This window comes from Eleutherodactylus coqui, chromosome 12 (genome assembly GCF_035609145.1).
Source record: "Eleutherodactylus coqui strain aEleCoq1 chromosome 12, aEleCoq1.hap1, whole genome shotgun sequence".
NCBI classification, from domain to species: domain Eukaryota; kingdom Metazoa; phylum Chordata; class Amphibia; order Anura; family Eleutherodactylidae; genus Eleutherodactylus; species Eleutherodactylus coqui.
Window position 1 is genome coordinate 49,864,216 of NC_089848.1, and position 18,380 is coordinate 49,882,595.

At 40.8% G+C, this 18,380-nt stretch overlaps 1 protein-coding gene across 4 annotated transcripts in view; it reads left to right on the top strand.

Annotated features, from left to right (window-relative positions):
• NEK10 (NIMA related kinase 10) overlaps positions 1-18,380 on the top strand; it is a 202,440-nt gene that overhangs the window by 121,491 nt on the left and 62,569 nt on the right. For all 4 annotated transcript variants that reach the window (XM_066584730.1, XM_066584731.1, XM_066584733.1 and 1 more), the window contains exons 24-26: positions 3,268-3,397; positions 8,780-8,850; positions 12,519-12,732. In XM_066584730.1, coding sequence (XP_066440827.1) covers positions 3,268-3,397; positions 8,780-8,850; positions 12,519-12,732 — 415 coding nt within the window. The remainder of the gene's footprint in view (positions 1-3,267; positions 3,398-8,779; positions 8,851-12,518; positions 12,733-18,380) is intronic.

Sequence of the window (18,380 nt, forward strand, 5' to 3'; positions counted from 1 at the left end):
ATAAGTTATCCCATACATTATATGTACCCATAATTGGTTTCTATAAAAACTAGAACTTGTCCCGCTAAATTCATGGTGTCCTACAGCTACAGTGATGAAAATTTTAAAAAAAGGGTTTCGACTGCTAGAACACAAAAAATGATACAATTTACTGTCTTTTGAGGCTAAAATTAGTTATGTCACTAAGGGGTTAACAATGCAATAAAGGTGACCGAGTTCTGTATCAAATATATTTACATGAGAAATTAATTCTAATCTCTACAATAAAAATTTGACATATTTGGGAGGGTTTTTTCAATTTCACCGTAACTGTTGGGTGGTTAAATGCCCAGGTACTCTACATCAGTGTTCCCCAACTCCATTCCTCAGGGACCGCCAACAGGTCATGTATTCAGGATTTCCTGCACAGGTGATGTAATTATTGCCAGTGCCTTAGACATTCCCACAGGTGTTCTTACCATAGGATATCCTGAAAACATGACCGGTTGGTGGTCCCTGAGGACTGGAGGTGGGGACCCCTGCCTTATAGCCTATCCGAAAATAACATTTTTCAATGTAAATCCGAACCTTCACTTTGTATTCTTAGCTGGACTTTAGCTACTTTGCTATATGGACAGCATAAAACTCGTTGTGTACTAAATACATAATCGTATTTAAATTCCATGCAGTTGAATCATATGGATAACATAAATTCTAAATATGTGAAAATAATTCCTAATAGTTAATACTGATATATTAATGAATAGCTCGGATTTTATTATAAGCGATGGCACCATCGGTTACCAAGAATCAGGGTACTTTTTATGATCTTTCATGATTCCAGATTAGCAGGTTATCGGGCATGATTTGTGATACACTTATCAAATTCCAGTAATTGAGCATTCGTAATAAATGACAAGTTTTTAAGCAATGCGGTCTTTAGAAGTTAATGCCCATGGAGCTTTGTAATGTCGGCTCCTCTCAGCAAACTGCTATACTGCATTTTTAGTTGAACTATGTGTGTGTTCCCGAAGCTTTTTATTGAAGTGGTCATGGATTTATCATCTGGCACGTTGGATGAAGCATCTGGCAACCCTTTACAGGCTGAAAATTATTTATTAAATGTAGTACAAGAGTTGGCAGTGCCACGCAACATATTTAATAAATAATTTTCAGCTTATAGAGGGTTGCCAGATGCTTCTTCAAACCTGTAAATTTATGAGAACCTCATTGCTTTGCTAGCAATCCACTAAAAATAGTTAACATTGTGATTTACATACCGACTGGCAGGACTATGTTCTCCAAGTAGTTTCTAACCTGACCTGACCATAGTGTTCATCATAAAGTACTTATTGAAACTATCAGTCATGGTATATTGCAAGTATGAACCTACGAGGAAGCTGGGTAATAAGCATTAGTCTTGCTTATTAGATGTTTAAAGAGAATTTCTATGTAATATACATTTATCCAGGAATACCATTCATGACTAATTAAACGTTTCAAGCATTATCGTAGCATGGGAAAGCAAAGACTATAAGTCCATTTATCACTTCAGGGAGGTAAGATTTTAACCAAACTACAACTAAGCTCACGCGTATAAGAGCTCACCAATGAGTGCCATGGCCGAGTGCCTCACCACAACTACTGCCACTGAACTCCTATGTTTGCCACCCACAGAGCTGTCCTTGAATGCTTGCCGCACAGAATATCCATTCCACAGATCCCTCGATGATACCTATGCCCCAAACCACAGTAATATCCATGTCAAGGTGCCCCAATAACTGCCCGTCATAGTATTTATTACCAGCTCCCACTCCCTCTTTACTGACAGGTTGGAAGTTAGTTATGGACAACCAGAGCTATCTTTTATTACCTGTACGTGCAAGACCTCTACGTTTGCGACATAGCTCTCCTCCAAAAGCAAGAAAACTCTCCTCATGCAGTACTGGCTTTAGCCAACATATAGCGCCGGTGTATAATGGCAGAAAAAGAGTAAGTCCCCTAGGAAAACCAGGATACAAATTGGATTGGAAAGGCTTACGGCATGACTAGGGTGTCAGCATAACCAAGACACCAATCTGCAGATAGTATTGGTGAGGGCTATTTTACACTGAAAGGTTATCGTTCATTTTATTTGCTGAGTGATAATCACTTGGTGCAAACACTGCCAGCGACTGAACGACAAACCATATTTTGTTCGCTAATCATTCATCATTCAGTTTCTGCAGACATAGAAATGAAACAAGAGTCGGCCTATGCAAACAGGTAGTACTTTATCTATGAACGACTGCCTGTTTACTGTGAATGGCAGTGATCAGCCGGAAGCGATCTTTGGCCCATTTTACCTCCATTCACTGAGGGATTATTGCTCCAGTGGGAAAGCACAAGAGCAATAATTGTTGGGGCTGCTGGGCACTTAAGCACCTGACAATTGTCCTATGTAAAAGGACCATTAGATATTGACATTGGCTTACAGAGGAGCCACTCATAGGTGGTGATAGAGAGACAGTTTTGTTCCTTCTGGAGAAGAGCGATTTTGCATACTTTTCTCAGGGAGCATTGCCTGTAAGACTCCCTAAACAATCTCAATCTCTCCAAAAAGAATCAGTACTTTCTAAAAAGTACCATTGTTTAAAGGGGTTGCCCGGTTACTTTTTGAAATTTAAATGTCCTGTGCAGATGTGGTAAAACAACAAATCAAGCAATATTTACACATCCTTGGCCTTGGTGTTTCTGCTTTGAGCCCACTGTTCTCCCAGTCTCTGTTTACGGTGGAAGTCAGGTGACCGTTGTCTGCCAATCAGAGGCCATGGCTTCACCTCGGAACGCCTGCCATCATAGCACCCAGGTTGTGAGTGCTGATGCCAGGAGAAGCTGCAGCCTCTGATTGGCTGGCAGTGGTTACCTGACTTCCGCTTTCAACAAAAAGCGGGAGAATAGGGGCCTGCAGCGCTGGATCACCAGGGCCGAGGATGGGTTCGTACTGCTTGATTTGTTGTTTTACATCTACATCTGACATTTAAGTTTCAAAACTTAACTGGACAAGCCCTTGAAGAGAATACAAAATGGCTTATGCAAGTCTACTATATTTAAGGTCTAGAATTATCAGATCAGTCACCAATTTTTCCACCAGTACCAAAGTTTTTTGTAGGGGTCTTCCAGTTTGTAAACTTTTTAAACACAAATATAATGCTTAGGAGCTCCTTCATTGCTGTTTACCTTAGTACATTTTGAATATTTGTTGCTCTGCTATGTATAACTGATATAACTTTTTTTTTTGCTTTGTAGCCCAGAAGTTGTAAAAAGCGAACCATACGGGGAAAAGGCTGATGTATGGGCAGCAGGTTGTATCTTCTATCAGATGGCAACTCTGAATCCACCTTTCCACAGCACTAACATGCTCTCCTTAGCAACCAAAGTACGCAGGTTTGCATGGTTAACGTTTATATTTTTTGGCCAATCACCAGAACAGACTAACAGATACCCGTAGAAAAAAACAAATATGGGACACTGCATGAACTAGTGCCCACTATGCATATTGATTTCACAGTTTAGCAGGATGACATGGTCACATCCAGTGCATTTTAGTATGCAAGGTCCAATTATGTAAGGTCCCAGCTGGCTAAGCAGATGGAGGATGCTCATTGGACGTAGCAGTACCAGCTGTCTTGTTTTTCTCAGGACACCTGTAAGATCCCCCAATTAAAGGGGTGCAACATTCCCTTTAACCCATTCAACAAAGTAAAATATATTCTTATTGATATACTATAGATAACATCGGTGTGTTTTCTGTATAGGTTTGTAGTCTGGAATGAGTAAATAAGTAATATGATTAAAACTTAGTATTGTTCATGTATTTAGAGTCTTAGAGGGGTTCTCTGCTTTAGACAATCTTTTTCTTAGAAGGGTCCACTGAATATAAGCTTAATACAAGGTGACCTGTTGCTGGATCCAGTCATTCAGCTGTCAGCAAGTCCTGGTAGCAAGTCTTTAATTTCCCTGCAGTGCCATAACAGGGGAAATTAAGCTTGCATGGCTAGAGTGAGAGACCCTCCTCTTTTACTGCTCTCTGTTCTTGTTAAAGTATGAAATACAAATACACAAATGTATATATTCATATTTACTAATTGTTTAACCTTTTCCTGACATATGATGTACATCATTGGCAGGAGGTAATGTCCACAAAATCTCATACTTGTATGTCATGGTGTTAGTGTGACTACTGTTGCCCCTCTTACTATAACCCTATGGAGACTGACAACTGGGCTGCCTCTGCAGCAGCTGGGATCATGGATAACTCCAATCATCCCAGTCATTTAACCCCTTAGATGCTGTGGTCAATGGTGATCATGACATCTAGGTGTATAGAAGTTCCTTCTGTAAACTCATCAACAAAATAGTATGGCAGTTGGGAGCCTAAGGCTGCCTTCACACACAGAGCATCTGCTGCGGAATTTCCAATTGCGCATTTCATGTGGAAACTCTGCAGAATTTACAATAAAAGCCATATGGCGGGGCTTTAAAAATTTCCCCTTCACATGGTGCGGATATTGTCCGCTGTGAATCCGCTGAGTTTTTGAGATAAGCTGTTTGTTCTGATTCTGCAGCATGACTGTTTATGCTGCGGAATCATACTGCGGAATTCAACCATTGAAATACAGGGTTGAATTTCGCAGGTTTCGGCAAGTGAAAACATGGCCAAATCCGCACTACTTAGGTGCAGGTTTGGACACCGCAGAATTCTTGTGAAATTGCTGCGGGTATTACATTGCAGAATGCCGCAGCGATTCTGCTATCAGTATGTCATCTTAGTACACTTATTAGGATGCAGACTAACAGGCAGTAGTACACTGGAATACAGAAGTATACGGTGTTTGATATCAAGTGATGTTAAAGTTTCCTAATTGGATTTAAAAAAGAAAATTGAAAAAAATGTCCATTACGTAAAAAAAAACTATGAAAATGCACATAATTGTCTGCAATGAACTATAACATTGTCAAGTTATTTTATCTGCACAGTAGCAACGTAAAAAAAACCCAGATTTGTTGACAGAATGCAATAAACTGTGATCATCAGCCGTATGTATCCCAAAATAGTACCAATAAAAACTACAGCTTTTCCCGCAAAAGTAAGCCTTCACACATTTCCATCGCTAAAAAAATAAAATATAAATATTTAAATGCAGCTACACAAAGGCATTTTTCTAAAAAAAAAAAAGGGCTTTAATTCTTCAAAAGTATTAAAACACAAAAAAACTTTCTAAATTTGATATCTCTGTAAACATATTGACCCTCATAATATAGTTAGGGTGCGAGTGTGTGCATGCATAGGTGCGCACAAAACCACGTGTCTATTATAACCATTGGTTCCCTATGTTGTGTTCACATGTCCATGTTTTACAGGCATGCAAACACGTGTAGCTGCAAAACACAGGACATGCGTGCACCATAGGTCCGTGGTGCGTGTCAATATTTCCCACCGGGGAGTCCCCTTGTCACTGAACACTGTGACAGTGTTCAGTGATAAGGGGACTCCCTTCGGGGAGTAAAGAATCCCAGTCACAGCTGTCACAGCTGTCACAGCTGTGGCAGAGGATCGCGATGTTCTCCCATTGCTTTCAATGGGACTAGTGCTTCTGCAGTCCCATTGAAAGCAATGAATGGCTGAGTGCTGCCTGTGATTGGCTGAGTGCTGTGACTAATCACAGGCAGCACTCAGCTGTCATTCAATGAATTGCTGTGTGCTTCCTTTGATTGGCTGAGCGCTCAGCCAATCAGATACAGCCCTTACAGCAGGCGGGGATTTCGAAAGTAATGGGAGAACATCGCGATCCTCTGCCACAGTTGTGGCATGGGATTCTTTACTCCCTGCAGGGAGTCCCCTTGTCACTGATCACTGTGACAGTGCTGTTACAGTGTTTAGTGACAGGGGGACTCCCCACAGGGAAAATTTACAGGGCAGCAGCAGAGAGGTGAGTATGCATGTGTATGTATGAATGTATGTATATATACACACACACATATATATATATACACATACATACATACATATGCATTTTTGTTTATTACACAAACCAGGGATGATTTTCAGGGTGGAGCTTATATTTCAAGCCCTTCCCTAAAAATCACTGCAAGGTTTGCCGGCATCCTATTGCATTCAATGGGGTCGCCAGCAGCAGCCGCAGCCCCATTGAAGGCAATGCTGCACAGACCTTCATTCACACTTGTTTGTGCACATACATGAGTGCGCGGTTTTGTGCACACCTATGTATGCACACTCTCGTGTGAATGCACCCTTAGCATGCCATCCATACTGCATAATGAATGGTGTAAAAAAATACTAATCCCATAATTACTTTTTTTGTTCTCTCTGCACCCCAAAAATGGAATAACAAGAAATCAAAGAGATCTGTACCCTGAAATGCTATCATAAAGCCTTTATACAACTGCGTGAACAGAAAATTGAAATAGTTATGGCTCTAAGACTAAAAAAACACTAGCACAATTTTTTAAAGTGTTTTATTGTGCAAAAGAAGTACCGTGTATACCGGCGTATAAGACGACTTTTGAACCCCCAAAAATCTGCTCTGAAGTCGGGGGTCGTCTTATACGCCGGTAATACAAAAAAAAGAAAGTGTCAAAAAAAAAATCATTACTCACCTCCCCCGGCGGTCTGCGGCGCTGCTGCAGGATGTCGCTCCCTCCTGGTCCCCGGCAGAGCATTGCTTTCTGAATGCGGGGCTTGAAATCCCCGCCTCCAGAAAGCTAATACTGTGATTAGCTAACACACGCCGTCAGCCAATCACAGCCATTCAATTACATCATTGAATGGCTGTGATTGGCTTAAGCCACATGTGTTTTAGCCAATCACAGCTTTCAATGATGTCATTGAATGACTGTGATTGGCTGACGGCGTGTGTTAGCTAATCACAGTATTAGCTTTCTGGAGGCGGGGATTTCAAGCCCCGCATTCAGAAAGCAATGCTCTGCCGAGGACCAGGAGGGAGCGACATCCTGCAGCAGCGCCGCAGAACGCCGGGGGAGGTGAGCAATGATTTTTTTTTTTGCTCCGCTGTATTCCCGGCGTATAAGGTGACAGTTGGGGGGTCGTCTTATACGCCCCGTCGCCTTATACGCCGCAATATACGGTAAAATATAATAATAATATAATAATCTTTATTTGTATAGCACCAACTTATTCTGCATCACTTTCAAAGCATGGAGGAACACAAACAATATAATAATTTCATGTGATATACAGTTATTTAGAAACAAATGGGGTGCTGCTGATACCGGAAGTGCAGCAGGAGGAGATAAGGCACAGGCAAACAGTACGATAATTACATTTGGTATTCAGTAATTAGAAAACAAACGAGTAGGAGGTGATAAGGGGGTACATTGGCAGGAGATGTACATGACAGGCAACATGAAAAGTGGTGGGAGCCATAGGGAGGGGCAGGCGGCTTGTTGTGGGTGTTGGGGTATTAGATTAAGAGATTCGGTATGCTTTTTTGAAGAGCTATGTTTTTAAGGCATGTCTGAAGTTTTGTGTGTTGGGGATTGTACGGATGTTTTGGGGTAGAGCATTCCAGAGGACCAGTGCTGCTCTGGAGAGGCCCTGGAGGTGAGCATGTGAGGTACGTATTGGAGGGTTTAAGCATTTAATCTAAATGTTTTAGCGGATCGGAGTGTGCGGACTGGGTGATGTATGGACAGGAGGGAGGCGATGTATGGTGGTGCGGCAACATGGAGAACTTTGTGGGTGGGGGTAAGGAGTTTGAATTTAGTTCTGTAATGCATGGACAGCCAGTGCAGCGAGTGCCCCCCCCCCCCCTCCCCCCCAAATCTTTTCACCCAAGTACGGAAATACTCGGAAATCGCGGCCCTCGGGCGAAAAAGGGGCGTGTCCGAGTAGGTTCGCTCATCTCTAATTGTAACACATCTGTAATACCTATCCTTATTATGGATTTGTTACAGATTACATTACAACCTTATATCAGCAGTATTTGATATGTATTTCCTGTCATTGGTTTTATTGTCTACTGGGCAAATACTGATCTATATTTGACCAGTGTAAATTACTACTAATGAATGGAAATATGGAGGCGACAGTGGACAAAAGAAGCACATAATCCATTTTTAAAGCACTGCCATTAAAAATACAGCCTTGTGAATAGATACCTAGATCTTGATGAGTTCCGTATTATGGTCCACTAACCACAGACCAGTAATAAAGCTCATCTAAAAGTGGCTTTACACCACACAGAAAACAAAAGAAGCTGAAAAAAACAATTGCTGTTTATTTTCCATTTTCCCCCCAAAAAGATATTTTTTCAATACATTATATTCTATGTACACTGAAATGGTACCGTTGAAAACTAAAATATAAGTCATCCAGCAAAGAACGAGCCTTCAAATGGCTATGTCAAAAGAAAAAAAAATGATGGCTTTTGAAAGGCAGTGATAAGAAAATGAAAAAAATCTGTGTCATAAAGGGCAAACTTGACTGCGGTGATAAGGGGTTCTATGCATCTACACAACAGATATTCTAGGGAAAGTTCTCATCACAGCGTTATGTTCCGGCATTACTAGTTGATTTAAATTACTGTACATCAAAGGTGATATCCGTGCTGAATATAAAACGCGTATGCTTTGACATAATTAAATGTTTGAACATTTTTGTTTTAACGTCTCTTCAATATGTCCCATGTGCTGCTCATTTTATACTTGAAACCATCAGAATCTTCCCAATAAGATATCAAACGGAAAGAGTTCAGTCAGTTGTTTCTTTTCATTTTAGATAGTAGAAGCTGTGTACGTTCCAGTCCCTGATGGATTATATTCAGAAAAAGTTTCAAGTACAATTAAAAGGTAATTAAGTTAATTATCTACAAACTGATTGGTTTTTTAACGGTTTTCTTTACATTCGCGTTAGTGCTTGTAAGTAAAGGTGCGTTGCCACATAACAGGTACCAGTTTGTGGCAGAGATTCCGCCAAACGGCAGCTGCCAATAGCCGCACGATTTTGCCAACCTTATCAGCACGCTCGCGCTTCCGTCGGCAAGGTGGAATTGCAACTGCAAGCCGTACTTGTTATAATATATTTTTACTTAACAAACTAGTTAACTACTCACTCCATGGGAGGGTATGAATACTTTTAACGCTGCATATAATTAACTGAACTTTCACACTTATAACATAGGTCTCTGTCTCAGTATTCTGCAGTATGCGGGTATTACATCCATTGCCCGTATACATGAGGCCTAAGAGCCCTCCTGTGAACCGCTGCTGGTGCTATTACTCAGTAGTTAAAATTTGAATTACCACTGTTTGCAGTGGTGTCATGTATCATAAAACTAGACAGCTATGGAGTGGAACATGGTTATCTTCATACTCCACAAAGACAGTAGACTGAAAGAAATATTCCCAGATTTACCTCTACTCTCATATAAACAGCCACCAAATCTAAAGAATCTCCTTACCAGAAGTGCCCTCCCATGACCATCAGGCACTTTCCTTTGTAACAGCAGGAAATACAAGACCTGTACCCACATCCTACCAACAAGTCCACTTCCCAAACACACAACAGGACCATAAAATCACTCACTGTTTCTCCAGCACATCCTCCAATATGGTGCACATGATATGGTTTACAAGGTGTCCGAAAGAAGTATACACTGGAGAAACAAAACTACAGTCCAGGATGATTCTACACAGACATACAATAATGAAGAAGCTGGATACACCCCCGAGGAACCATTCCTTTGGCCCAGATCACAGTGTAATTCATCTAAAAGTCGTTAAACTCAATGGACATTTTAAAAGTAACAGAGACAGAAACATTTTGGAACTCAAACTGATGAGAAGCTTGCAGACATTAATATAAGGTCTGAATTTAGCACCTGGGTATATGTCTCATTACCTGGCCACTTCACACTCGTAGCCTTATCTGGGATTTCTTAATCATTACCTCTCCGTCTTTCATCTTATGCACAAGTCTTAGCCCGTTGACTGCGGTATATCATTATTTAAATGCTGTGTTCTTCCTCTCAGTGTCAATTGTCATCCTGCCTTTTTAAATGCAAATTGATCACACGATGTTATGTGTGTATATATAGATATTTCTTCAGATATATGCCTGACGAAGAGCCTAGTAGCCTTCAAAGCTTGCATATATAATTTTTCTGGTTATCCAATAAAGAAATCACCTCTGTAACTCTTTTTTACTTTTTGTGCAAGAGTAGTACAAGTCTGTAATGCTTACACAAATACATGCATCACTTAGGCTACCTTGACACGAGCGAGCATGATATTAGACCAAGACACCCGGCCTGATATCGCACTTGCCAGTGTGCGATTTTCACAGCGATGCAAAGCGTTTTTGATTTAAAAATCGCACCCCTCACTGGGATGTTCGGCTCGCAAGTGTTTCCCTTTGACTTCAATTGGAAGTATTGCATCACCTTTGCATATACATTGCACAGCATGCGAGTGCCATGCAATGTCTTTTAAGGTCCTAAACAATGGACGAGGAGTTCCCCCGGAACGCCAAAAGATAGATCATGATGTGAAAAAAATCACTTGTGTGAATGAATGCATTCAAAGGAATGGATTTCATATTTGTGCCCGTTTTGTGCGCATCGTATAAAACTCACATTTTTGTAAATAAGCCCTTAAGGAAAATGCCATGTTCACAGGAAAAGTGTTGTTTAAGGTGCATTCATACGGGCGAACATGTTTTCAGTCCGAGAAACTTGAAACGATATGATGCATGTAAAATTAGCTGAACACTATTTGCGAGTACTATGCAATTTTTTTTTTTATTGATTTTTTTTCTCACCCAATGGAAACAATATGTGAGATTTCTGCAAACTCACAGAAAAACAGACCATGGTGAGAAATTTCTATCTCAAAGGATCACTGCAAGAGGGAAATCACATGTGTAAATACGAGGGGGTGCTGATAAGTATTGAGCCTTACCCAGAAAAAGTTGAGCTACGAAGCTGTAACTGCCACACTATTCTACATATTCCCCCAGGGTGTCAGTGCACTTGCAGCATCTCTCCTGCAGCTTATTAAGTCCCTGCAAACTAGTCCCTGCTAGTCAAACCGCTCATTTGCAACATTAGTTGCCTCCAAAGCACTCCCAAACCATTGTCCCTTCAGGTGTTTTTTGAGATTGGTGAACAGATGGTAGTCAAACGGAGCCAGGTCAGGCAAATAGGGTGGATGGGGCATCAGCTGAAAGCCTAAAGAGGTCATTTTTGCAATACTAGCACCTGCAGTGTGTGACGGGGCATTGTCGTGCAACAGGATGACACCTTTGGAGAGCTTTCCTTGATGTTTTACCTTAATATTTTGCTTCAGCTTTGTCAATAACGAACAGTAATATGTTGCATTGATGGTTGAACCCTATGGGAGGTAGTCTACGAGCAGAACTTCCATGTTATCCCCAAAAATGATTGCCATTTGCTTCTGCACTAACCTTTGCACACGGAACTTCTTTGGCCTGGGGGAACCACTGTTCCTCCATTCCTTAGAATGTTCCTTTGTCTCTTGATCATAGCAGTCGATTCATGTCATCAGTTGCCAGTTTGTTCAGGAAATCTGACTCATCTCTTGCAAAATGCTCCAAAACAGTCACCGATGTCTCCACACGTCTCCGCTTCTGTTCGGTTGTCAAAGGTTTCGGGATCCCCTTTGCTGTAAGCTTTCCCATTTCCAAGTCGTTTTGGATAATGGCACCAACTCTCTCATGTGTCGTCCCCAGATATGTAGCCATACTTTTGGCTGATATTCGGCGGTCCTTCATGATCATGTCATGGATGGCTTTAACATGTACAGGCAAGGAGACGGAGACAGACCTTCCACTCGGTTTCTCAACACCGTAATGGCCGGTTTTAATATTTACAACCCAACGTTTAACTGTTACATATGAAGGACCGCCGTCACCCAAAGTTTGTGACATTTCATCATGGATCTGCTTTGCTCTTCTCCCTTGGAGAAACAAGAACTTGATTATGGTCCTATTCTCTTCCACACTGAACGTCTTTGGAGATGCCGCCATGTTCACTGTGGACTGCAAAAAAGAAAAGATAAGTTAAAATTATAAGTAGATGATTTTAGCATCATTGATTACAGACAAATAGACAAGCACACCCTGCAAGTTACAGCTTCCTAGCTCAATATTTTCTGGGTAAGGCTTAATACTTATCAGCACCTTGTAAACCCATTAAAAAAATGTGGTCTGTTTCAGTGCAAGTTTTGTGTGTCTGGCAATGCTTAAAACTCATGCGAGAAACCTCACTTGTGTGAATGTACCCTCATTGTGCAAATTGCCACAATTGCTGAAATAATGAAACAGTACAAACAGATTGACATTCAAACTCTTGTTATTACGGGGAGAGAAAATGTCAAACTAATACACTGAATTAATGCTTTTTGCAATTCTTTGCTATACGAGGGTGTTGTGCTTTTAGCAAATAATAAGCAAAATGTATTTATCACACATATCAGTAACTCAGTATATTTACCCACAGGTGCTTGACCTCAGATGCAGATCTCCGACCTGACATAGTCGAAGTTTGTGCTTTAATTTCCGATGTCATTATGAGATACATGGACAGCTTATCCTCATGTCAAATTGCCCTGGAGAAAAAACTGGAGAGAGAGAGGAAGCGAGCGCAGAAATATTTCATAGAGGCTAACAAAAATACTGTGAAATATGGTCATCGCCATGCATCGCTACCTTATGTGAGTACCAATATGGCTATAATTTTCATAACATGCATTGTTAATAGACATATTTAAACGGTTTGGTACGGCAGTACACAGAATGGTCTGCAGAGTGTGTGAAATTAGGCATTCTGTGTGCTAAATTAGCTGGGACAGCTGTAGGGGTGTGGTTGGAGGAGATAAAACCTCCATACACACTCCTGCAAAGAGGGAAGATGCTGCTGAGGCAGCTACAGGAGCTGCAAGCTTGAGGTCCGGTGCGGACCAGGCTGTGCCTGTCACGAATCAGACAGGGAAGGACGTCCTCTAGACACCCTGGTGGGGTACAGTGACAAAGACACTGCAGGTTGTCAACCCAGAAGTTGTGTTTCAGTGTATATGCAGTGTGTTGATGTTGATGTTGTAAACCTTTGCAGTGTGCAATAAAGCTGGCAGAAGCAGAGTTTTCAACAAGTCCAGTTATCCAAAGTCTCTGAAAGTGGTGCCAACCATCTTAGGTGAAGAAGATGGCGATCCCCGTGAGTGAGTGACCCCTGAGTGACCACAATGGAAATAAAGGGTTCTTAAGAAGGATAAAGAATTAGTGCAACCCACAGGGGTGAATACACTTTTGTGTCAGAAGATTTTAGTTATTTTAAGAGCTGAATATTTCTTCTGATATAATTAGACTTATCTCTCAGAGAAAAAGGGTTTTCATCTTGAAGCAAGTTGCACTTATGAGACCAATAGGATCCTATGCCCTTTGTGACATACAAACTCCTTTAGCTGTATTCACCACTATGGGTCGCATTAATTCTCCATGCTTTTTGAGGATTCGTCAGCAAAAGCAAGATGGCAGCCCTCATAGTCATTTTTTTATTTTCTCATTGTGGTTTTTTTAATTATATGGTCTGTACATGATTTGAAAAATGGAATTTGTTTCAATATCTGGTTTTATTTATTTAAAAAAAATATAGGTGATACTTTCTCTTCAAAAGAATGAACCAATAATGAATTTTTATTTAGCGCTTTCTTCATTCCTAATCAATATGCTAACTCGTTTCCACACATATAACTCTAAAGCATTTCCTTAAGGGAACAACTGATTGCTCCATAGTACCACAGCATTGTCATCGCTTGGTGGGTATAGAAGCATGATAAGCATGTGAGTAGTAATGGGTTTGTCTAGAGAATCTCTTGTTCACACTGGAATTGTACTTTATCAGCTGCATCTTTACAGCTCACAATCAAGTGCCGATTACATGAAGCAAGGGGGCGCAATCTTTCCAATGCAGTGATCATTGGAGGGTCTGCAAATCAACCACAATAATAATTACTGTATATACTCGAGTATAAGCCTAGTTTTTCAGCACATTTCTTTGTGCTGAAAAAGCCCCCCTTGGCTTATACTCGAGTCAGGGAAGGCTTTAAAAAAAACCTCCATACTCGCCTCCCAGGTGGCATCTGTGTCTCCAGGAGATTTTTCAATCCCCAGCCTGAAGATGACGCAGAGAGACAGTGCCATGACCTGGGGAGAACCTGCAGCGGTGGCGGAGAGCGCTTGTGAGGTGATGTATGTGTTTTTTTTTTGTTTTCTGCAGCGAGGGCTTACATTATAGAGCCTTGTGTGGTGCAGAGTGTAAGCTCTCGCCTACGACCTGAAGGTTGCAAGTTCGATCCCCGCATGAATCAGGTAGCCGGCTCAAGGTTGACTCAGCCTTCCATCCTTCCGAGGTTGGTAAAATGAGAACCCAGCTTGGTGGGGGGTAATAAGTAATAATTACCTGAAAGCGCTGCGGAATAAGTTGGCGCTATACAAATACCATGATTTGATTTGATTTTGATTTTATAGCTTTGACAGTAGGATTTCCTACTATCAAAGTTGCATCGCACCACACGAAAATCGCGTTTTTGTGCGATGTGATGCAACAGAGAGGAAGGCTCCATAGAGAAGCATGGGCTACACAACCTCGCGAGTCGCTGGCACACCGCCAGACCTGCAGGGTTTTTGTGTCGGGTTGTAGCATGCTACAAAACATCGCATGTGTGCAGGAACCCATTGGAAAGCATGGGCTTCTCATACATGCGATTTGTAGCATTGTGGCAACGCAACAAAATCACGTGACTTTGTCGCCTGTATGAACGAGGCCAAAACTCAAGTTTACTTTGAAATAGAATTATAATGATGCTATATCTATAGATGGAGGCACATTCCTTGAAAATCAGCAAATTCAAGGTTCTCATACTGGTGGTGACTGTAATCTCTCTCAAGCTATTTTTGAATGCTGTACTGCACTATTGTGACTTCCTCATGGCCCTGGAGTCTCCTAAACATCCGTTCTGCACTAATGTGCGGTGTTCACAACCTTGGAGTCTGTAGCTTTTTCTAGGGAGCATTTCCATCTGTATAGCAAATCCCGTACTATCCTATGTGTAATGATATCAGGCATCAAGCTTGCAAGCCTGTCCTCCTCTCAGTAGTAGGCCTTCACATCTGCTTCTCCTAGGCTGGGTGTAAAGCCAGTAGTTTCTTTAGCTGTGAGCTTACTGAAGTGCTAAGCACCTGAACAGAACAGATCTAGGTGTGTTCCTGGCTTTTATACACTTGGCTCCACCCACTAGCCTCCGATTGACTATATGGGTGGGACTGAAAACTGAACTGATTAACTCTATGTTATACTATACTAAAATACACTATACAGTGGGTAAAATACAGTACATGCAGAACTCAATAAACACTCTCAAAAACATAAGTAGAGATTATAGAGGCATGAGTACACATTGTAAAGCATTGGAAAGGTACGAAGAACATGTTTGTGGTGCTGGAGTCTTCCTCCGGAATACCGAACAGCTTCTGTAGTATATTAAATGGAATTAAAGAGCAAAACAGATTTAATCTTTTTCCTTAGTTTTTCAATTACATTTTTGTTTCAGTATATTGCTGGTTAGACTTTAAAGTAAAAAGCTTCAGCTACTTCACTTATCTTATAAAATCATATTCTAGAAATATTTCCCTCTACTTTATGGAGTTGAGCAGCCATGTTTTTCCTGTTTCTTATTGCTGCCTGACTGAATGACAGAGGTAGTAGCATGAGTCACATCTTAGTCACCCCCCCCCACCCCTCCTGTATCAAATCTAATAAATGATGCAGTATGTTAGTAAATATGCCATATGAACTGAGCTCCATATTTTACAGTGTATGCCCCATTAGATACATGACCCCTTATGTCCCCAGTACATGTCAGTCTTCAGTTTAGTGAGGGATATATACAATATGAACTAGAAATTGAAAAGGCTATTCAGAAAACCATTATTTTCCGTCTTGCTTCTACACTTTCTACATCACTTTTCATTACAGATGTTTCCAACTTGAGACTTTACAGAATACTAAAATTTAGGGAGGTGAAAACTTTATTGGAGTTATGTCACTTCTCAAAGTATTAGATCAATAGCGGATACTGTGATTATCAATAGAGAAACTCTGACAAAAGGATGTTGGTATCTTTGCATCAACTATATAGTGACTATTCTTCAAAGGTCATTTGCACCTATCTTTTCTAGGAAGCAGATGTCCTGAAATTAGTATTTGCTGATCGGTGCAGAGTCGTTGTCTCTGTGTACTGTGCAGATCATTGTATCATGGCTCCAGACTGTTAGCGCATTTACTAACCATCAACATGAAATGTTCAGTAAAAAAAAAATAGATCTCAGTGAAATTTGACAACTTCCTAAAACTATAAAGTGCTTATAAACATCCATAGTAACTATTTACATAAACAGCCTGTTTCTAAATCTTTTAGGCAGGCTGCACACGGCCGTCACGGGCTCCGCCGCGAAATTCCGCGACGGAGCCCGTCACGGCACCCCCCAGGAGACCCTAAACTTACCTGCGGATCAGGCATCCTCGCTCCCGCATGACGCTTCAATAGAACCTAATAGCTGCGGGCAACGCAGTGGATTTCCGCCGCGAATTACGCGGCGGAAATCCGTTCGTGAGAAGGAGGCCTTAGGATATATTCATGCAGGCGGAATCCGCATTTGGATTTTTCTGCTTGAATTCCATCTCATAAAACGTGGCAAAATGTGACACTTCTCAGTAAGAGAAACAAAGTAATCTTGCAGTTATATCTTTTAATGTCTAACAAAGACACATGATGTTATAGCAAGTTTTCGAACCTTAATAGAATAGATCCTAATAAGCACATACATGGTGTGATTAATTTGCACTTTAAAATAGGATGAGTAGAGGAGTAAATACTTAATTAGTGCACTAGTAATGATGTAAAAGTTTTATGGTCTCTAAATTTGTGTTAGGGGGTCACCAGGCCTGTGTTTTGTCTCTGCTACAATTTCTTATATGCTCCACTATAGCATGAAGCCTCTTGAGATGTTTATGCCTGTGTTGAGAGTGTCAAAGTTGGTTATAAACTTATACTACCAAATTCTTCTATGATGTAGAGATTTTAAGTTGCCTTTTAATATTGAAACCGACATATGTTTTATGTTGTGTTCTAAAATGCTCTGAGACCTCATCCTCCCTTTTAATTTTTGTCTTGTTTCTCCAACATAAAGCATATCAACAGGACATTTACCGCACAGGATCAGGTACACAACATTGTCCATGAAATATATGAATGTCCCAGGAATCTTATATTCCAATTGTGTGTTGGGGATTTGTATCCTGCTCGTGGTCAGTACATGTGAGCAAGTCTTGCAGCTCCTTACATTGCAGGGATAAGTTCCTTTTTTCTGTGTCTTGTGAAGAATCTGGGGGAGGGGGGGAGTCAGTGAACTCCTGATTATAAAGTTCCTCAAATTTAGAGTTTGCCTGTAACACAGAAGGGGAGGGTCCGGGAATATGGTTTTCAGACGGTTATCCTTGTGTAGGATATGATGGAGTTCCATTGCAGTTTTCCTTAGTACCTCTAACTGTGAATTGTAGGTCACTACTAGAGGTACACAATCGTTTTCTTTCTTCTCTATATAATAAACTAGTTGACTTTTAGGTATTCTGTTGGCTCCGGTGTTTTGATCATCAATTGAAGTGGGATGGTAGCCCTGATTTAGAAATGCCACTTTAAGATGGTATAAATGGTCATCTCTATCCATTGGGTTAGAGCAAATCCGGTTGTATCTGATGGCCCGGCTGTAGAATGTGTACTTTTTCATGTGCTTAGGATGGAAACTGTTCCATCAGAGGTATGTGGGACGATCAATAGGTTTTTGGTACAGGGATGTCTGTATTGAGTTTTTCAAAATGTCTATCGTGGTGTCCAAAAAGATTTCTGAATAGTAGCTTAATGTCAGGTTTATGGTGGGGTGAAATGCATTGAATCTCCAATTAGGTATTTACTCCTCTACTCACTCTGCTCTGGTATTGTTTTAAGTGCAAATTAATCACACCATGTCTGTGCCTTTTTATGTGTGTGTATATGTAATTATATATACATATAAAATATACTTCTTCAAAAATTTCTTCGCAGAATAGGTTTAAGAAATAACCTTTATTGACTTAAATTAAAACCAGAGCAATTTAGCAATTAATGCTGATAAAAATACAACATTGACGAGAGGGTTGCCCAGGTATGGACTCATCCCTCTGATATCTCCTTATAACAAGGATTCTTAACACCAAAAATGATTCTGCACCTAGGAGAGGCCCCTAAAGTGAAAGACAGTCACCAGA